General features: G+C 39.7%; 1 protein-coding gene across 1 annotated transcript in view; it reads left to right on the forward strand.

Moving 5' to 3' along the window:
- Nucleotides 1-21,791, forward strand: part of PPM1D (protein phosphatase, Mg2+/Mn2+ dependent 1D) — a 64,953-nt gene extending 43,162 nt beyond the window's left edge. The window contains exons 4-6 of the mRNA XM_027568306.2: nt 1,299-1,489; nt 16,469-16,711; nt 19,607-21,791. Coding sequence (XP_027424107.1) covers nt 1,299-1,489; nt 16,469-16,711; nt 19,607-20,164 — 992 coding nt within the window. The 3' untranslated portion in view covers nt 20,165-21,791. The remainder of the gene's footprint in view (nt 1-1,298; nt 1,490-16,468; nt 16,712-19,606) is intronic.
- The last annotated feature ends 1,264 nt before the right edge of the window (nt 21,792-23,055 follow it).

Below are 23,055 nucleotides of genomic sequence, written 5' to 3' on the forward strand. Positions count from 1 at the left end.
TGGGAGCTACTGGGGGGAAGTTTAAGTAAGGCAGAGAAAGGACAAAGAGATTCCTCTTGTTTAGCAAAAAGACCTGCTGAAAGAGTGCAAAAACCACTCTCTTGTTTGAAAACTTTTGCTTTTATTTTTTTAAAGATTTTATATATCTATTTATTTATTTGAGAGAGAGAGATAGCAGGAGCAGAGTGAAAAGGGAGAGAAGCATGCTCCCTGCTGAGCAGGGAACCTGACATGGGGCTTGATCCCAGGACCCTGGGATCATGACCTGAGCCAAAGTCAGATGCTTAACCGACTGAGCCACCCAGGAACCCCAAACATTTTGCTTTTAATTTAGGTTTTTACCCAGAGTATTTCCCAACAAACAAAAGAGGCAGAGATTAGTGTTTTCTCCTTTTTGTCTATTCTTTTCCCAGTTTTGGGTAGTAAAAGAAAAGTTATATTGTTCTGCTTAGGGGTAAGAGAACTGAAAACATGTCCACACAAAAACTTGTATGTGAATGTTCACAACAGTCATTCATAAGAGCCCCAAAGTAGAAACAACCCAAATACCCATCAACTGGTAAACTGATGGATAAATTAAATGTTGGTTCAACATCCACAAATCAATCAATGTGATACAATACATTCATAAAAGAAGGAACAAGAACCACATGATCCTCTCAACAGATGCAGAAAAAGCATTTGACAAAGTACAGCATCCTTTCTTGATTAAAACTCTTCACAGTGTAGGGATAGAGGGTACATACATCAATATCATAAAAGCCATCCATGAAAAACCCACAGCGAATATCATACTCAATGGGTAAAAGCTGAGAGCTTTTCCCCTAAGTAATGTAAATGGTTTCTTTCTTTTCTTTTCTTTTTTCTTTTCTTCTCTTTCTTTCTCTTACTTTTCTTTTCTTTTCTTTCTTTCTTTCTTTTCTTTTCTTTCTTTCTTTTCTTTCTTTCTTTCATTCAGGGAGAGAGCACAAGCTGGGGGGTGGGGTGGGTAGAGGGAGACAGAAAGGGAGAGAAAATCTCCAGCAGACTCCCCAAGGAGTGGGAAGCGTGTTGCAGGGCTCAGTCCCATGACCCTGAGATCATGATCTGAACCAAAGCAAGAGTCAGACACTCAACTGACTATGCCACCCAGGTGCCCCAAGAAGTTGTTTTTTTTTAAATCATGTAAGGATTTTGAATGTTATCAATTGCTTTTCTGCATTTATTTAGTTGAATGTGTAGATTTTCTCCTTTAATCTGTTGACAAGATATTACTAGCTTGGAAATAACACTTCTTGCTTCTTATTTCTGCCCCCCAGGTGATTTGTGGAGCTATGATTTCTTCAGTGGTGAGTTTGTGGTGTCACCTGAACCAGACACAAGTGTCCACACTCTTGACCCCCAGAAGCACAAGTATATTATCTTGGGGAGTGATGGACTTTGGAATATGATTCCACCTCAAGATGCCATCTCAATGTGCCAGGACCAAGAGGAGAAAAAATACTTGATGGTGAGAAGTAATTCAATAATTTGATATTTTTTTTTTTAAGATTTTATTTATTTATTTGACAGAGAGACACAGCGAGAGAGAGAGCACAAGCAGGGGGAGGGGGAGAGGGAGGAGCAGGCCTCCCTCTGGGCAGGGAGCCCGATGTGGGGCTCGATCCCAGGACGCTGGGATCATGACCTGAGCTGAAGGCAGACGCTTAATGACTGAGCCACCCAGGCGCCCCAATAATTTGATATTGTTGTCTACACATTGTTCTGCTACTTTGTCCGAGGTCTAAGGATGTTCACTTTGAGTAGATATTTGCATTTGCCTGGCTCTAGAATTACATAAAACAAACTTTGCAGCTCATCAGGGGAATGAGACAGGATATAAATAAATGAAACTAGATAACAAAACACACAACCACAGACTTTGTTATGAATAGCCCTTAACTTAATGGCCTATGAAACCTCATTAATCCTTTTTTAAAAATTGAGATATAATTCATATACCGTAAAATTTACCTTTTTAAAATGTATAACTCAGTGGTTCTTAGTATATTCTCTAAGTTGTGTAACCGTCACCACTGTCTCATTCCAGAACACTTTTATCACTGCCTCCAAAACCCATAATCACCAGTAGTCATTCATTATCTCCTGTTACCCCCATCCACTGGCAACCACTGTTCTTTCTGTCTCTGTGTATTCACCTGTTTTGGATATTTCATATAAATGACATCATACAATATGTGACCTTTGTACTTGACTTCTTTCACTTAAGCATAATATTTTCAAGGTTCATCCATGTTGCTTGTAAATAAAAGTACTTTATTCCTTTTAAGGGCTGGAATAATTTCCATCAGTGGATATACAACATTTAATTTATCCATCCGTTTACCAGTTGATGGATATTTGAGTTGTTTCTACTTTGGGGCTCTTATGAATGACTGTTGTGAACATTCACATACAAGTTTTTGTGTGGACATGTTTTCAGTTCTCTTAGGTATATACCTAGGAGTGGAATTGCTGAGTTACATGATAATTATGTCACCCATCTTTTTATTAGCCAAGAAACAACCATCAATGAGAAAATCCTTTTCTTTCATTCCTGACTTGCTTGCAAATTGATTTCCTTTTCATTCTGAGCACTGACAAAGTAAGGAAAATTGGAAGAGTGTGATGGTGTTGAAGGCAAGGAAAGAGAGTGTTTTGGGCGGTAGTAGGCAGCAATGTCAAATTCTTCAAAGAAGTAGGGGTAGATGTATGAGAACAGGATATTGGGTTTTACAGTTAGGATCTTTCATTAGTGACCTTCAATAAAAGGATGAAGAGGATGAGGAGTTTAACTGGAATCAAGGAGAGGGGCTGTCCTTGGAAAAGATGATCTTTCTCTCAGATGGGAGGAATGGTAAAGCTATCTTTTGGCATGAAAAGGAGTAAAAAATAAAAGAATTTTTACTAAATTGCTGCCATTTACCCAGCTAACATGAGGTACTAAGTACAGGGGTGGTAAAGGTAAATAGAATGTGGTCCTTGCTCAGCATTTACCATATTGTTACAAATAGGATATGTAAATAGCTGTTGGGAACCCTACTTGATTGTGAGTTGTTTAAAGGTAAGAATTGTGTCTTGATTCATTTTTATAGTGTTGGGGTTAACGTGTTGCATTTGGTTAGTGACATCAGGTGTAAAAGAAGAGTAAACAAAATAAAGATTCTTTTGTCTATAAAATTCTTTAATGATGAGAGAAAGAAACATTTCAGTGGCATGATGAGGTCATAAGCCAGATAGAGAGAACCTATTCATAAACACCAAAGTGGTTTTAGAATGAATATTGAAGGAAGCATTTACATAACAACATTTAGAACAAGTGTTATGAGAACTGAGAGGGAGATTGGAAACCTGGGAAGATTGCATAAGAAAGTTTCATAGACAAGAGTGATAGTTGAGCAAGTCTTAAAGGTGGGATTGAATTTACCAGGTAAATAGGTAAGTGAGGAGAGAAGCTTTCCAGGCAAAGGAATAAAAATGTGTAAAGTCAAAGAAGAGAGACAAATTTGACATAATTCAGGTTTCACAACTAGTTTTTTTTTAATAATTTTTTATTGCTATGTTAATCACCATACATTACATCATTAGTTTTTGATGTAGTGTTCTGTGATTCATTGTTTGTGCATAACACCCGGTGCTCCACGCAGAATGTGCCCTCTTTAATACCCATCACCAGGCTAACCCATCCGCCCACCCCCCTCCCCTATAGAACCCTCAGTTTGTTTTGCAGAGTCCATCGTCTCTAATGGTCCGTCTCCCCCTCCGACTTACTCCCCTTCATTCTTCCCCTCCTGCTATCTTCTTCTTCTTTTTTTTTTCTTAACATATATTGCATTATTTGTTTCAGAAGTACAGATCCGTGATTCATCAGTCTTGTACAATTCACAGCGCTCACCATAGCACATACCCTCCCCAATGTCTATCACCCAGCCACCCAATCCCTCCCACCCCCCACCACTCCAGCAACCCTCACTTTGTTTCCTGAGATTAAGAATTCCTCATATCAGTGAGGTCATATGATCCATGTCTGTCTCTGATTGACTTATTTCACTTAGCATAACACCCTCCAGTTCCATCCACGTCATTGCAAATGGCAAGATCTCATTCCTTTTGATGGCTGCATAATATTCCATTGTGTATATATACCACATCTTCTTTATCCATTCATCTGTCGTTGGACATCTTGGCTCTTTTCACAGTTTGGCTATTGTGGACATTGCTGCTTGCTGCTATAAACATTGGGGTGCATGTACCCCTTCGGATCCCTACATTTATATCATTTCACAAGTAGTTTGATGTGACTGGAGGAGAGGAGACAAAATGGTTTTAAATGCTGTTAGGAAGTTAGGTCTTTATATTCACTTAGTGGAGTGTTACTGAAAAGCTGCATTTTCAATATGCATTTTAGAAAGTTTACTCATTGCAGGGTGGAATATAAAATAGAGGATAGTTGATAATGAATGTAAGGATTCTTTTAGTAGCTGTAGGAAAACCTTCTAGACCCTTAACAAAATTACCAATGTAAAGGTGGCAATGACAGAGAATGGGTGGCAACAAAGATTACTGAAGAATTCCTGAGAAGAGGTGAATTTTGATGAGTAGAGTTATGGTTAGAAGGTCTCTCTTCCACTTTTCTTCACATGTTGATTCTGTTGCCAGTGTAACTGATTGATTTCTCTTAATGGTCTATCATTTAGCTTCCTCTTTGGAGGCTACTGTTACACTCCAAATGAGAAATTTTGCAAGCTTGCTCTAAGGCAGCAGTGGTGAAAAGACAACAACAACAAAAACAACAACGAATACATAGATACACAATAACAAAAGAAATATATGAGTAGTAGAATTGATAGAGCTTGGGCTTTTAAGGACAGAGATTATGATGATGCCCAGATTTCTGACTGGTGATAGCTGTTATCAAGAAGAAACACATTGGCGGGGGCGGAGCAAGATGGCGGAAGAGTAGGAGACCTAGATTTCGTCTGGTCTCAGGAATTGAGCTGAATAGGGATCAAATCATTCTGAACACCTATGAACTCAACAGGAGATCGAAGAGGAGAGTAGCAACAACTCTCTGAACAGAGAAGCGACCACTTACTGGAACGTAGGACGTGCGAAGTGAATCCGAGGCGATATTCGGGAGGATAGACAGCGGGGGAGGGAGCCTCCGTCGGCCGCTTCTGGCAAGTGATAGAGCCACGGAGCACAAAATCGGAACTTTTCTTTTTCTTTTTTTTTTTTTTTTAAAGATTTTATTTATTTACTTGAGAGAGAGAGAGAGCAGGGTCAGAGGGAGAAGCAGACTCCCCGCTGAGCAGGGAGTCCGATGTGGGACTCGATCCCGGGACTCCAGGATCATGACCTGAGCCGAAGGCAGTCGCTCAACCAACTGAGCCACCCAGGCGCCCAAAATCGGAACTTTTAGAAGGCTCCGCGGAGGGACGTCGCTCCAGTGGCTAAGCGGGGGGTGGAAACCTCGCGGGACAGTGTGGTCTCAGGACCCTCGGGGTTACAGAAAGACCGGGGTTGCCTGAGTGCGGCAGAGCTCCCAGGTATCGGAGCGGGGAAGCTGGCTGCAGAGACGGAGCCGAGGCGTGGGCTCTCAGCTCGGGGTTGCCATAAACTGTGATCCGCGGCCCAGTCGGGCCACTGCTCCTCCAGCAGGGACGCAACAAGCGGCAGAGCCGGGGAGACTCCCCTTTCTCCCCCGGGAGGAGCGGCATGGGAACGCACTGCAGGGATCTGCTGGGTTTGGAGACTCCACACGGGGTCGGGTGCCAGAGATACAAACGCTCAGTCACAGGCCGGGTGAGCACAGAGTGCGGCCGGACACCGGGGAGACAGGAGTGACTGCTTTTCTCTGGGGGCGCACTGAGGAGCGGGGCCCTGAGTTCTCAGCTCCTCCGGGTGGAGATTGGGAGGCCAACATTTTCGCCCTGGTCCTCCAAAGCTGTACCGAGAGCTTGCAGGGAACAAAAGCTCCTGAGAGCAAACCCGAGCTGCTTGGTTAGCCCGGACCGACAAGGGCGGGGCAATTCAGCCTCCCTCAAAGACATTTGGAAACCACGGCAACAGGCCCCTCCCCCAGAAGATCAGCCAGAACAGCCAGCAAGCCAAGACCAAGTTTACTGATCAAGGAGAATGGGAGAACTCCAGCGCTAGGGGAATACTGCACATAGAATTCATGGCTTTTTTTTACCATGATTCATTAGTTCATCAAGTTAATCTTTTTTAACTTTTTTTTTTAATTTTTCTTTTTCCCTTTTTCAACCGACATCTTATCAATCCCTTTTTTAAAAAAATTTTTTTTATTTTTCATTTTTAGAGTCATATTTTATCCCTTCAGAGTAGTTACCCTTATTTTTGGCATATATATGTAAGTTCTCTCTTTAAAATTTTGAGATACAGTTTCTTCTAACAGATCAAAATATACCCTAAATCACTAGTGTATGGCTTTGTTCTAGTCTCCTGCCTGATCACATTCTCTCCCTTTTTTCTTTTTTTTTTTAATCTTCTTTTTTTCAAACATCAATTCCTTTTATAAAATCTTTTATAATTTTCATCTTTACAGTCATCTTCCATCCCTTCATTGTATCAACCCTTATTTTGTACATATATGTCTTTCTTCCTTTAAAATTTTAGGAGGCACTTTTTTCTAACAGACCAAAATACGCCCAAAATCTAGTGTGTGGCACTGATCTGTGCACTAGCCTGATCATATTTGATCATATTCTGCTTTTTTTGTATTGTTCTGTTTTTGTTTTTATCTCTTTTTTCTCTTTCTTTTCCCCTGGCTTCAAGTCTTTTCTGATTTGTATACAGTATATTTGCTGGGGATGTTGTTAACCTGTTAACATTTTGTTCTCTCATTCATCTATTCTCCTCTGGACAAAATGACAAGACGAAAAAAATCACCTCAGCAAAAAGAACAAGAGGTAGTACCATCAGCCAGGGACCTACTCAATACGGACATTAGTACGATGTCGGACCTAGAGTTCAGAATCATGACTTTAAAGATACTAGCTGGGCTTGAAAAAAGCGTGGAAGTTATTAGAGAAACCCTTTCTGGAGAAAAAGAAGAACTAAAATCTAACCAAGTCGAAATCAAAAAGGCTATTGATGAGGTGCAGTCAAAAACGGGGGCACTAACTGCTAGGATAAATGAGGCAGAAGAGAGAATCAGCAGTATAGAAGACCAAATGATGGAAAATAAAGAGGCTGAGAAAAAGAGAGATAAACAACTACAGGATCACGAGGGCAGAATTCGAGAGATAAGTGATATGATAAGACAAAACAACATTAGAATAATTGGGATCCCAGAAGAAGAAAGAGAGAGAGGGGCAGAAGGTATATTGGAGCAAATAATAGCAGAGAACTTCCCTAATGTGAGGAAAGAAACAGGCATCAAAATCCAGGAGGCACAGAGAACCCCTCTCAAAATCAATAAAAATAGGTCAACACCCCGACATCTAATAGTAAAACTTAGGAGTCTCAGAGACAAAGAGAAAATCCTGAAAGCAGCTCGGGAGAAGAGATATGTATGGTAGAAATATTAGATTGGCAACAGACCTCTCCACAGAGACTTGGCAGGCCAGAAAGGACTGGCAAAATATCTTCAGAGCACTAAACGAGAAAAATATGCAGCCAAGAGTACTATATGCAGCTAGGCTGTCATTGAAAATAGAAGGAGAGATAAAAAGCTTCCAGAACAAACAAAAACTAAAGGAATTTGCAAACACGAAACCAGCCCTCCAAGAAATATTGAAAAGGGTCCTCTAAGCAAAGAGAGAGCCTAAAAGCAGCATAGATCAGAAAGGAACACAGACAATATACAGTCACAGTCACCTTATAGGCAATACAGTGGCACTAAATTCATACCTTTCAATAGTTACCCTGAATGTAAATGGGCTAAATGCCCCAATCAAAAGACACAGGCTATCAGATTGGATTAAAAAACAAGACCCATCCATATGCTGTCTGCAAGAGACTCATTTTAGACCCAAAGACACCCCCAGGTTGAAAGTGAGGGGGTGGAAAACCATTTACCATGCTAATGGACACCAAAAGAAAGCTGGGGTGGCAGTCCTTAGACAAATTAGGTTTTAAATCAAAGACTGTAATAAGAGATGAGGAAGGACACTATATCCTACTTAAAGGGTCTATCCATCCAACAAGAAGATCTAACAATTGTAAATATCTATGCCCCTGACATGGGAGCAGCCAATTATATAAGGCAATTAATAACAAAAGCGAAGAAACACATTGACAGCAATACAATAATAGTGGGGGACTTTAACACCCCCCTGACTGAAATGGACAGATCATCTAAGCAAAAGATCAACAAGGAAATAAAGACTTTTAATGACACACTGGACCAAATGGACTTCACAGACATATTCAGAACATTCCATCCCAAAGCAACGGAATACACATTCTTCTCTAGTGCCCATGGAACATTCTCCAGAATTGATCACATCCTAGGTCACAAATCAGGTCTCAACCGGTACCAAAAGATTGGGATTATTCCCTGCATAATTTCAGACCACAGTGCTTTGAAACTAGAACTCAATCACAAGAGGAAAGTCGGAAAGAACTCAAATACATGGAGGCTAAAGAGCATCCTACTAAAGAATGAATGGGTCAACAGGAAATTAAAGAAGAATTAAAAAAAATTCATGGAAGCCAATGAAAATGAAAACACAACTGTTCAAAATCTTTGGGATACAGCAAAGGCAGTCCTGAGAGGAGAGTATATAGCAATACAAGCCTTTCTCAAGAAACAAGAAAGGTCTCAAATACACAACCTAACCCTACACCTAAAGCAGCTGGAGAAAGAACAGCAAATAAAGCCTAAACCCAGCAGGAGAAGAGAAATCATAAAGATCAGAGCAGAAATCAATGAACTAGAAACCAAAAGAACAGTAGAACAGATCAACGAAACTAGGAGCTGGTTCTTTGAAAGAAATAACAAGATTGATAAACCCCTGGCCAGACTTACCACAAAGAAAAGAGAAATGACCCAAATCAACAAAATCATGAATGAAAGAGGAGAGATCACAACCAACACCAAAGAAATACAAACAATTATAAGAACATATTATGAGCAACTCTATGCCAGCAAATTAGATAACCTGGAAGAAATGGGTGCATTCCTAGAGATGTATCAACTACCAAAATTGAACCAGGAAGAAATAGAAAACCTGAACAGACCTATAGCCACTAAGGAAATTGAAGCAGTCATCAAAAATCTTCCAAGAATGAGCAGTAGCCGCTCATTCTTGTATCAGGGCCTTAAAGCCACTCAAGCAAAGCAGGCACTTTTTGGACAAGAGGGAGCAGAAGAAAGGAAAACAGCTCAAGTTTAAGCGACTGGAATGGTTTCTACATGACTCCTGGCGGCAGCAACGTGACAGGGTGCGGCTCAGCCGACTAGAAGTGAAACCTCGTGGCCTGGAAGTGCCAGATAAACATTCCTTGGCCTTTGTTGTCCGCATCCAAAGGAATAATGGGGTGAGTTCACTGGTGCAGAGGACCATTGCATGGCTTCACCTGAAGAAGATTTTCAGTGGTGTGTTTTTCAGAGTGACCCCCCAGACCATAAAAACGCTGCGTGTAGTGGAACCTTACGTGACCTGGGGATTTCCAAATCTGAAGTCTGTCCGGGAACTCATCTTGAAACGTGGACAAGCCAAGGTCAAGAATAAAACCATCCCTTTGACGGACAACACAGTGATTGAGGAGCACCTGGGGAAGTATGGTGTTATTTGCTTGGAAGGCCTCATTCATGAAATCGCCTTTCCGGGGAAGAATTCCCAGGAGATCTCTGCGTTCTTACGTCCTTTCCATCTCTCAGTGGCCCGTTATGCTACCAAGAATAGAGTGGGTTTCCTTAAGGAGGTGGGCTTACCTGGCTATCGAGGTGAACGAATCAGTCAGCTCATTCGGCAGCTGAATTAAACCCAGAAAGTAGAGAGAGGGTCAAGGAAAAGAGGATGATGCTCCTGGCAAGCACTTGTCATCACAGCCCAGTTCCAAGGGAGAGTTCCAGTGTGTTTTCCACATTGGCTGCCCCTACCACCTCTGAAGTCAGCGGGGGACTCCTGCCACAGAAGAGGGAGTCCTGCTGTGTCGCATCGTCTATCTTGGGATTTAAAGTTGGTGAACGAATACCCAAGCATGAATACAAGACAGCAGTGGACCAAGCTCAGGGACGTACTTGAACCCGGGGGTTCCTGGGGCCTTGTTTTAGAAGGAACTTGAAATATAATTACAAAGTAGAGTACAAAAAAAAAAAAAAAATCTCCCAAGAAACAAAAGCCCAGGGCCAGATGGCTTCCCAGGGGAATTCTATCAGACATTTAAAGAAGAATTAATACCTATTCTCCTGAAACTGTTCCAAAAAATAGAAATGGAAGGAAAACTTCCAAACTCATTTTATGAGACCAGCATTACCTTGATCCCAAAACCAGACAAAGACCCCATCAAAAAGGAGAATTACAGACCAATATCCTTGATGAACATGGATGCAAAAATTCTCACCAAAATACTAGCCAATAGGATCCAACAGTACATTAAAAGGATTATTCACCACGACCAAGTGGGATTTATCCCTGGGCTGCAAGGATGGTTCAACATCCACAAATCAATCAACATGATACAATACATTAACAAAAGAAAGAACAAGAATCATATGATCCTCTCAGTAGATGCAGAAAAAGCATTTGACAAAGTACAGCATCCTTTCTTGATCAAAACTCTTCAGAGTATAGGGATAGAGGGTACATACCACAATATCATAAAAGCCATCTATGAAAAACCTACAGCGAATATCATTCTCAATGGGGAAAAAGGTCAGGAACGCGGCAGGGATGTCCACTATCACCACTGCTATTCAACATAGTATTAGAAGTCTTAGCCACAGCAATCAGACGACAAAAAGAAATCCAAGGCATCCAAATCGGCAAAGAGGAAGTCAAACTCTCACTCTTTGCAGATGATATGATACTGTATGTGGAAAACCCAAAAGACTCCACCCCAAAACTGCTAGAACTCATACAGGAATTCAGTAAAGTAGCAGGCTATAAAATCAATGCACAGAAATCAGTGGCATTCCTATACACCAACAACAAGACAGAAGAGAGACAAATCAAGGAGTCGATCCCATTTACAATTGCACCCAAAACCATAAGATACCTAGGAATAAATTTAACCAAAGAGGCAAAGGATCTGTACCCAGAAAACTATAAAATCCTCATGAAAGAAATTGAAGAAGACACAAAGAAATGGAAAAACGTTCCATGCTCATGGATTGGGAGAACCAACATTGTGAAGATGTCAATGCTACCTAGAGCAATCTACACATTCAATGCAAAATACCATCCACTTTTTTCAAAGAAATGGAACAAATAATCCTAAAATTTGTATGGAACCAGAAGAGAGCCCGAATAGCCAGAGGAATCTTGAAAAAGAAAAGCAAAGCTGGCGGCATTACAATTCCGGACTTCCAGCTCTATTACAAAGCTGTCATCATCAAGACAGTATGGTACTGGCACAAAAACAGACACATCAATCAGTGGAACAGAATTGAGAGCCCAGAAATGGACCCTCAACTCTATGGTCAACTTATCTTTGACAAAGCAGGAAAGAATGTCCAATGGCAAAAAGACAGTCTCTTCAACAAATGGTGTTGGGAAAATTGGACAGCCAGATGCAGAAGAATGAAACTGGACCATTTCCTTACACCACACACAAAACTAGACTCCAAATGGTTGAAAGAAACTAAACGTGAGACAGGAGTCCATCAAAATCCTAAAGGGGAACACAGGCAGCAACCTCTTCGACCTCAGCTGCAGCAACTTCTTCCTAGAAACACAAAGGCAAGGGAAGCAAGGGCAAAAATGAACTATTGGGATTTCCTTAAGATAAAAAGCTTTTGCACAGCAAAAGAAACAGTCCAGAAAACCAAAAGACAACCAACAGAATGGGAGAAAATATTTGCAAATGACATATCCGATAAAGGGCTAGTATCCAAAATGTATAAAGAACTTATCAAACTCAACACCCAGAGAACAAATAATCCAATCAAGAAATGGGCAGAAGACATGAACAGACATTTTTCCAAAGAAGACATCCAAATGGCCAACAGACACATGAAAAAGTGCTCAACATCGCTCGGCATCAGGGAAATCCAAATCAAAACCTCCATGAGATACCACCTCACACCCGTCAGAATGGCTAAAATTAACAAGTCAGGAAACGACAGATGTTGGCAGGGATACGGAGAAAGGGGAACCCTCCTACACTGTTGGTGGGAATGCAAGCTGGTGCAACCCCTCTGGAAAACAGTATGGAGTTTCCTCAAACAGTTGAAAGTAGAGCTACCATACGGTCCAGCAATTGCACTACTGCGTATTTATTTATTTATTTATTTTTGAAAGATTTTATTTATTTGAGAGAGAGAGATTGAGAGCACGAGACGGAAGAGGGTCAGAAGGAGAAGCAGACTCCCTGCTGAGCAGGGAGCCTGACGTGGGACTCGATCCTGGGACTCCAGGATCATGACCTGAGCCGAAGGCAGTCGCTTAAGCAACTGAGCCACCCAGGCGCCCCTGCATTACTGGGTATTTACCACAAAGATACAAATGTAGGGATCCGAAGGGGTACGTGCACCCCAATGTTTATAGCAGCAATGTCCACAATAGCCAAACTGTGGAAAGAGTGATGATGTCCATTGACAGATGAATGGATAAAGAAGAAGTGGTATATATACACAATGGAATATTATGCAGCCATCAAAAGGAATGAGATCTTGCCATTTGCAATGACATGGATGGAACTGGAGGGTGTTATGCTGAGTGAAATAAGTCAATCAGACAGACATGTATCATATGACCTCACTGATATGAGGAATTCTTAATCTCAGGAAACAAACTGTTGCTGGAGTCGTGGGGGTTGGGAAGGATGGGGTGGCTGGGTGATAGACATTGGGGAGGGTATGTGCTATGGTGAGCGCTGTGAATGGTGCAAGACTGTTGAATCACAGATCTGTACTTCTGAAACAAATAATGCAACATATGTTAAGAAAAAAGAAAAAGAAGATAGGAGGGGAAGAATGAAGTGGAGTAAGTCAGAGGGGGAGACGAACCATGAGAGACGATGGACTCTGAAAAACAAACTGAGGGTTGTAGAGGGGAGGAGGGTAGGGGGATGGGTTAGCCTGGTGATGGGTATTAAAGAGAGCACATTCTGCATGGAGCACTGGGTGTTATGCACAAACAATGAATCATGGAACACTACATCAAAAACTAATGATGTAATATACGGTGATTAACATAACAATAGAAAAAGAAGAAACACATTTTTCAGGGGAGGAGGGGAGGTAATAGTTCAGATGTAGGCATGTTGAATTGGAGGTGCCTACGGTTAATCGAGATAGTTATTTTCAGTAGGCAGAAATATTTGAGAGAGAAGCCTGGAAATACTAATTTGATTGTTAAGAGGAGTTAGGTAAAGCTGCGACAATTAATGAGATCACGTAGTGAGACTGTAGGGTGGAAGGAAAGGACATGATATTAAGGATCCAAATCAGCAGAAATCAGTGAACTGAGAAGATGCAAGTAAAGTAGTGGAAATGGCTTATACAGAACTCCTCCCTCCCTCCCGCGCACCTATCCATGGCAGGTACGTTCCAAGACTCCCAGTGGATGCCTGAAAGAACAGATAGTAGTACCGAACGCTATATGTACTGTTTTTTCTGTACATACATACCTGTGATAAAGTTCTTTTTATAAATGAAGTGCAGTAAGAGATTAACGACAATAAAGTAGAACAGTTATGACTACTGTAATAAGTTATATGAATGTGGTCTCTTTCTCAAAATAACATACTGTACTCACCCTTCTTATGATGTGAGATGACAAAATGCCTGTGCGATGACGTGAAGTGAGGTGAATGACTTAGGGATACTGACCTAACATTAGGCTATCACTGACCTGATGATATGTCAGAAGAAGTATCATCTATTTCTGGACCACAGTTGACCCTGAGTAAGCGAGACTGCAGATAAGGGGCACTATCGTATAGATTTCTTTTTCATAGAGCTTTGCTGGGAAGGGAAACAGAGGCACACTGAAAAAGTGAAAGCAAAGGGAGTCCTTCAGGGAGTTCTCAGTGAGCTAGTTTTTGGATGATGGAGTGATGAAACTGGTACTGGATAATGTGATAGATTAATGAATTAGAGATCAATCCTGCCTTTCATCAATTGTGAAGTGCATATGGATATGGAAAAAAAGCAGTGTTGAAAAAATAATCATTTACAGATTTACAAGTGGTACTTATCTTGGGAATGCAAGGATGGTTTATTAAGGTTTTATTTTTTTATTTTTTTTTAAGATTTTTTTTTTATTTATTCATGAGAGACAGAGAGAGAGAGAGGGAGGCAGAGGGAGAAGCAGGCTCCCAAGGAGCAGGGAGCCCGATGCGGGACTTGATCCCAGGACCCTGGGATCATGACCTGAGCCGAAAGCAGACGCTTAACCATCTGAGCCACCCAGGCGCCCTTAGGGTTTTAATAAAGCAGCTGAGAGGAATTATTTGCAGTTTGCCATCAATAATGTGTTTGAGGGGTGCCTGGGTGGCTCAGTCGTTAAGTGTCTGCCTTCGGCTCAGGTGTTGATCCCAGGGTCCTGTGATCGAGCCCCGCATTGGGATCCCTGCTCCATGGGAAGCCTGCTTCTCCCTCTCCCACTCCCCCTGCTTGTGTTCCCTCTCTCGCTGTGTCTCTTTCTGTCAAATAAATAAATAAAATCTTGAAAAAAAATGTGTTTGAATACTGTAATATACCCAAGATCAGTTAACCCCAAAGAAAGATGATTCCCCATTTTCCCAAGGAAAGGATGAAAAAACCACAGTTCTTTATCCATTCTGAATATATAAACTTAAGGTATAGCGAAGACAATCTAATGATTTCAAGTGCTTACTTATTTTTTAATATAGTGCTTTTAATACATTATATATTATATAGTATACATTATAGTATGTTATATATTAATATTTTTGTATTTACAGTACATTGTTTTATCACATTACATAAAATAACATTAAACATTTTTTCTGCTTATGTAGAGTTCATGATATTTCCACTCATTTTCATCATTCAGTTATTTCTTGAGCTACTTTTTAAGATATGTAGCCCTGTAGTCTGGAGCACATCATTTTCATTTCCATTCTTTGAAACTTAGTAGTTATTGAATCCATGTATTAAATATGTATATGATGCTAAAAGTTTTATTCCAAGCTACATTTATTTTGGATAACAGATCATTTTTTTTAAAAGATTTTATTTATTTATCTGAGAGAGCCAGCATAAGCAAGGGGGAAGGACAGATGGAAAGGGAGAAGCAGACTCCCCTCTGAGCAGGGAGCCCTAGATGGCACTCAGTCCCAGGACTCTGGGATCATGACCTGAGAGGAAGGCAGACACTTAACTGATTGAGCCACCCATGTGCCCCTAACATGAGATCATTTAAGGGTTCCCCTCCCCACTCTTTCTGTTGGTATGTATTTGGTCTCCATACTATAGCCACTTACTGTATTGTTTTTTTTCCTCATGAGTGACATCATTTTTATACACAGTTGACCTTTAAACAACATGAGTTTGAACTATGTGGGTCCACTAACATGGATTTTTATAGTACAGCACCGTACATGTATTTTCTCTTCCCTATAATTTTCTTTATTTCCCCTAGCTTTATTGTAAGAATACAGTATATAATACAGATAACATACAAAATAGGTGCTAATCAACTTAGTTTTATTGGTAAGACTTCTGGTCAACAGTAGGTTATTAGTAGTTAAGTTTGAAGGGAATCAAAAGTTATACATGGATTTTCAGTTGTGTGGGGGAGTTGGTGCCTCTAACACCCCACATTGTTCAAGGGTCAGCTGTATATATTTAACAGTTGTTTATATTTTCTTGTCTCTGATTTTTGTTCATGTTCTTTGACAGTTTTTATGTTGGGTCATTGATGTGCAGAAGCTCTTATATTAGGGGGAAATTGGCCCTTTGCAATGAGGATTTTTTTTTTTTTTTGCCATGCCTGATTATCTCATTTGTGAATTGTTTATCTGTAATAACTTGATGTTTACTTCCCATTTTAGATAACTTCTGTATAACTTTTCTTAATTAAGGTTACAGTGAAGACTGAGTTTCTTGCTACCAAAAAGATAAAAATACAGGTAAAATTTAACCCCAGGATAAGGCCTTGTCTTACTATTTAAAAAAAATTAGAGCAGTACTATTTTAACATAGTTATGGGGGACTATGGATAATGTTTGAAATTTTGGAAATTTAATTTATGTAAGCCATATTGAATACCTTATTTTTAATTTGATACAGATGTAGTGGGAACTAAATCTGAGTTAACCTTCTTTCTCCTTGTTCTTTTAAATACAGGGTGAGCATGGACAGTCTTGTGCCAAAATGCTTGTGAATCGAGCACTAGGCCGCTGGAGGCAGCGTATGCTTCGAGCAGATAACACTAGTGCTATCGTAATCTGCATCTCTCCAGGAGTGGACAGCCAGGGAAATTTCACCAATGAAGATGAGCTCTATCTGAACCTGACCGATAGTCCTTCCTATAATAGTCAAGACACCTGCATGATGACTCCTTCCCCAAGTTCTACACCACCAGTCAAGGTATACAGTTCTCTATAGTATTTGAGCTTTTTTAAATAGAATTTCTTTGGTTAATGTTGCTTAAAAAGTTTTTCAGATTCTTCATATCATAGGATTTGGGATTTGAACTAGGTTCAAGAAAGTTATGGATCTTTGTCATGTAACTTATTATCATTGATTCTCTTCACATCAATACTGTTCTGAAAGCCAGGTGTGTGTACAGCACCTAATCGAAAGGAGATGTACATTAACAATATTTTAACAGTCCCCTTCTAATACATTTGTAAACATTTAAGTTTGTGAAGTACTTTCATATATATTTCATTTGAACCTCATAAACAGAATAGGTAACTAGTGCAGATGTTATTCCGTCTTATAGATCATAAGACTGAGAGATTAAGCAATTTGGATAAGATCATACAGACTCAAGATTGAAGTGGACCTTAGGATATCAGATCGTAGAACTGGTTGTCTAATAACATGGACAAGAACCATTATTCCTCTTCTTACTCAGATAATTTTGAAAGAGTTTAAGATATGCTATGAAATAAACAATTTAAATGGTACTGTATTTCCCTTTTTCTGATTTCATCCCGGGATTTACCTACTAAAAATTAGTAGTATTGGGGCTCCTGGGTGGCTCAGTTGGTTGGGTATCTACCTTCAGCTTGGCTTGTGATCTCAGGGTCCTGGGATTGAGCCTTGTGTCGGGCTCCCTGCTCAGTGGTGAGTCTGCTTCTCTCTCTCCCTTTGCCCCTCCCCCTCTCTGTGTGCTCTCTCTCTCGAATAAATAAAATCTTAAAAAAATTGGTAGTATTGATAACTGCTTTGTTATACTTGGGACTTCTGAGAATGTGCTCTTATTTATTTATTTTTATTTATTTATTTTTTAAATTTTATTTATTTATTTGTCAGAGAGAGCACAAGCAGGGGGAGCAGCAGGCAGAACAGGCAGAGGGAGAAGCAGCCTCCCCAGTGAGCAAGGAGCCTGATGTGGGACTCGGTCCCAGGACCCTGGGGTCATGACCTGAGCTGAAGGCAGATGCTTAACTGACTGAGCCACCCAGGCGTCCCTTATTTTTTTATTTTTGAGAGGGAGAGTGCTTGCGAGTGAGGGGCAGACAGGGAGAGGGAGCGAGAGACTCTTAAGCAGGCTCCACGCCCAGCGCAGAGCCCAACACCAGCCGCGATCTCATGACCTTGAGATTGTGACCTGAGCTGAAACCAAGTCAGTTGCCCAACTGACTGAGCCACCCAGGTGCCCCACATAAAATGTTTTTAAAATTATTACTAAAAATCTGGCTATCTAATAATAAAGATAAGGAGATTTATGTATGTACTAACTTATATTTAGGCATTGGTTGTTTGTTAACCAATTGGCCCCACCAAAGTATAGGAAAATATTTGGAGCCATTCAGAATAATTAGAGTTGTTACCTCTGACCTAACAAGTAAATAAAGACAAATCTCTGCTGAAGAAATTGTTTTATCTTAATTGACAACCATGACTACACACATAATTTGATTTATTTTCTTGTTAAAATAATCCCATATTTAGTAACATTTAGGTAAATAAAATGACATTTTGGTCAGTTTGGTTTTTAACACTTTCCCACATTTAGAGTAGGCATTTGAGGCTAGGTTTATCTATTTATAGACATGGAAACTTCTGTATGGATCCTAAGGTTATACCAGTAGTCAGATCTTTGTTTTGGGATGGATATGGTAGAAATACCTCTGTTTTCGTGATATATTACTCTGGCATACGTTTTTCTCTGTCCTTTTTTTAGGGCAAAACTAAATTTAGTGCTTTTTGGGGGGGGGTTTAGATTTTATTTATGTGACAGAGAGCACAAGCAGGGGGAGCAGCAGACAGAGGGAGAGGGAGAAGCAGGTTCCCCGCTGAGCAGGGAGCCTGCAGGACTCTAGGATCATGACCTGAGCTGAAGGCAGACGCTTAACTGACTGAGCCACCCAGGTGCCCTCTAAGGGATTTTTATATCAGGGGAAGACCGGGATAATATGTTTTCATTTACCCTTCTCCAAAAGAGTTTACTTCAGAATGTACTAATATTTTAAAAAATGATTTGATTAAAAGAGAAAAAGATTTAAGAGAAATGTTGTATACTTGAGGGAGACAGTATTTATGCATAAACTCTGTTCTTGAGAAACTATTAAGACAATGATTTTATAAAATATTAGTACTATGAGAGTTTTGGGTTTGATAGGAAAAATATTCTTAATCTGTCTAGCGATGGGAAAAATATTCTGAGTATATGTAGATCTAGAGCACTATATCTAAAGGAGTAGTGCATATCTGAATGACTTGTCAAACTTTTAAAAAAACAGTACCTGAAAGTTTCCATATGATTTTCACTTATTTCTTTGAGAGTTGCCTCAGCCATGCTCTCTAGGTTCCCAGACATCCTGCTTTTCTCAAGTCCTAGAACAGACTCTAGTGTTTGGGAGATAGGTGCAAAGCAACAGTATGAGTTTGCAGTATGACGACATTGCTTTAATGTTACACTTTACATTTTATGTACTACTGAATATTCAGAAATAAGAATATAGAAAAAAATAGGAAAGTAGGAAATCAACCAAACAAATTTGTCACTTATTCTAATGAAACTTCTTTTTTTTTTTTTTAAAGATTTTATTTATTTATTTGAGAGAGAGAGAATGAGAGACAGAGAGCACGAGAGGAAGGAGGGTCAGAGGGAGAAGCAGACTCCCTGCTGAGCAGAGAGCCTGATGCGGGACTCGATCCAGGGACTCCAGGATCATGACCTGAGCCGAAGGCAGTTGCCCAACCAACTGAGCCACCCAGGCGCCCTCTAATGAAACTTCTTTATCTCCCTAGTGGTTAAGCTGAATTCTAGGATAAATTATTTATTTGGCTTACTTTCTTGTTTTTCAGTCACTGGAGGAGGACCCGTGGCCACGGCTGAACTCTAAGGGCCATGTACCTGCCCTTGTTCGTAGTAATGCCTTCTCAGAGAATTATTTAGAAGTCCCAGCTGAGATAGCTCGAGGGAATGTCCAGGTGGCAGTCATACCCTCAAAAGATCCAGAGCCACTTGAAGAAAATTGCACTAAAGCCTTGACTTTAAGGATACATGATTCTTTGAATAATAGCCTGTCAGTTGGCCTTGTGCCTACCAATTCAACAAATACCATCATGGACCAAAAAAATTTAAAGATGTCAACTCCAGGTCAAATGAAAGCCCAAGAAGTTGAAAGAACCCCTCCAGCAAACTTTAAAAGGACCTTAGAAGAATCCAACTCTGGCCCTCTTATGAAGAAGCATAGACGAAATGGTTTAAGTCGAAGTAGTGGTGCTCAGCCTGCAAGCCTACCCACAGGCTCACAGCGAAAGACCTCTGTTAAGCTTACCATGAGACGCAGACTTCGGGGCCAGAAGAAAATTGGAAATCCTTTACTTCATCAGCACAGAAAAACTGTTTGTGTCTGCTGAAATGTATCTGAAAAGTGTTTTTTCCCCCCGAACTTAGGATTTAAGAGGGCTTTTTTGAAGTTGGTGCCGAACTTGAACTTTTTTTAAGGGGACAAAATAAAAATAGTATACAGTTTGACTTTTTGGAATTCAACAGTTTTATCCTGGCCTTGTACTTGCTTGTATTATAAATGTGAATTTTGTAGATGTTAGGGTATAAGTTGCTCTAAAACGTGTGTAAATTTGTATACTTCACACAAACTCAGTCTCTTACTCTGATACACAGTAAATGTAACAACAGGGCTAAAGGTTAAAAATCAAAAGAATCTATTAGATTTTAGAAATACATTTAAACTTTTAAAAATGCTTATTCAGAAATTTGTATAAGTCACTTGTGATGAAAACACAACTTTTTAAAGTAAATTATTAAGCAAACTGGAAGAGTGATGTATTTTCATAGTGACCTGTGTTCCACTTAATGTTTCTTAGAGACAGCTAGTGTCTTTTAAAAATTATTTTTTATTTCTAATTTCATAATTCAGAACTAAATTTTTCATAGCAGAAGTGTTGAGCCATGCTGAAAGTAGCTTGGTGTTAGTCTCCCTGTTCTAACTAAAATACTATGCAGTATCTCTTAATTCAGTAGCATTTTTCTGAAACATTAATCATTAGATATACTCCCCAAATCTTTGGAGTAGAAGGAGGTGTGTTTGCCTAAAAAGGTGCCCTTCTCAATCATCCCAGACACTCAGTGGCATTATTAAGTCTTAAAGTCGTTACTCTCTTCTTGTGTTTGCATAAAATATGTGAAGTTTTTCTTGCTATTTCAATAACGGATGGTGCTGCTAATTCCCAACATTTTTTAAATTATTTTATATATCGTACAGTTTTCATTGATTATATGGATATATGTTTGTTCATCTAATAAAACTGTTCCTGATGTTGCTGGATTTTTGTTGGTTTTAATGATACAAACTTTCTGTTTTGCCTTGATCATGCTTTAGAGTAACAACTTAAAAATACATGTAATGTTTATTTTTGCACTCTTGACTTTTTAATTTTAATTTAGAATATATCGAAACAGGCTAAATATCCAACAACAGAATATGGCTAAGAATATGATCGTCAGAGGGCGCCTGGGTGGCTCAGTTGGTTAAGCGACTGCCTTCGGCTCAGGTCATGATCCTGGAGTCCCGGGATCGAGTCCCACATCGGGCTCCCTGCTCAGCGGGGGTCTGCTTCTCCCTCTGACCCTCTTCGCTCTCATGCTCTCTGTCTTTCATTCTCTATCTCTCAAATAAATAAATAAAATCTTAAAAAAAAATATGATTGTCAGTTATGGCTTACAAACATTTGATGAAATATGTTGCACTTAAAAATGAATAAAACTATACTTTGGTAATATAGGAAAAAACTGACACTAAGTATGTCATTTTGGTGTGATGAATTGTTCTACAATAAGAAAAAATTTAAATTTATTAATTTAGAACAAGACCTTTTATTAAGAGATTGAAGAGTTAATTCCTGCATTCAATATCCACATTATGTTGGGAACTGCACAATTGGAAGCATACCGGTTTTCAGTGATAAGATGAGAACCAGGGGTCCAGGTAAAACATAATCATGACTAGCTCTTAAGAACGATTTTTAGTGGAGGCGCCTGGGTGGCTCAGTCGTTAAGCGTTGGCCTTTGGCTCAGGTCATGATCCCAGGGTCCTGGGATTGAGCCCCACATCGGGCTCCCTGCTCGGCAGGAAGCCTGCCTCTCCCTCTCCCTCTCCCACTCCCCCTGCTTGTGTTCCCTCTCTCGCTGTCTCTCTTTGTGAAATTAAAAGAAAAAAAAAGAAAAGATTTTTTAGTTACTGAAGAGTTTATTTATTTATTTATTTTAGGATATTATTTATTTGAAAGCATATGAGTGGGGGGAAAGGGAGAAGCAGACTCCCCACTCAAGGGAGCCCGATGTGGGCCTCCATCCCAGGATCCTGAGATCATGACCCGAGCCAAAGGCAGAGGCTTAATCAGCTGAGCCACCCAGGCACCCTGAAGAGTTTTTCAGATCTTTCCAAGACAGACATAGCAACTAGTAGACACTTTTTATGTCAACTTATCGTGAAGGGTTTTTCCGTCTTTTATTTTTTTATTTTTATTTTTTGTTTTTTTTCCCATCTTTTAGACCTGTGATACCATTCACTGCACCAAGTAGAAATTCAACAAATCTGAATGTATATTAAAAGAAAATTCATTTAGCTACTTTTTCTGCCAGTGATTGTAAATCCTGTATCTACATGAAATTAAAATTTCTACTTGATTAGAGTAATGGATTATGTAATCTTTATTTTTCAAATCAGTTTTTTAATGTAAAAATGTTACTCTTCCCTAGATCACATTTTTAGTGCAGTGGAATCCCAATTCTGTGTAGTAGTAGCTATTAATACTAGAAACATTTTTGGTTTAAGACACAACTGCAAATGCTAAGATTAGCCCTTTTCTGTATCTGTTCCTAGGATTGTGTTTAGGCCTATTTAAGGAGCTGAAGATGCTATGCAATCATAAGTAATGTTCTAATGTTTGTCTTTTATTTTCTAATCTTATTTGCCTATGTAATGTAGATCAGTAGTATAATACATTATGAGAAACTTACGATGTATAAGATGGTACATAATGAAAAACTCGCACTCAGTTCCCAAGGCAGCCAACATTTCCCCCTTTTTGTGTTCTCTTAGTGATAATCTATGCCTCTTAATTGTGAAGATTTTTCTCTGTCAGTATTTCACAGAGCCTCCTTAATCTTTAGTATTCATCTATGGATATGTTATTTAACTGTGCATAACTTAACCACATCCACTGAAAGGAAAACATTTCTTCTTTACTCATACAATACTTAATGACACCAAATGTGTAAGATTTCC

This window comes from Zalophus californianus, chromosome 16 (assembly GCF_009762305.2).
Source record: "Zalophus californianus isolate mZalCal1 chromosome 16, mZalCal1.pri.v2, whole genome shotgun sequence".
Taxonomy (NCBI): domain Eukaryota; kingdom Metazoa; phylum Chordata; class Mammalia; order Carnivora; family Otariidae; genus Zalophus; species Zalophus californianus.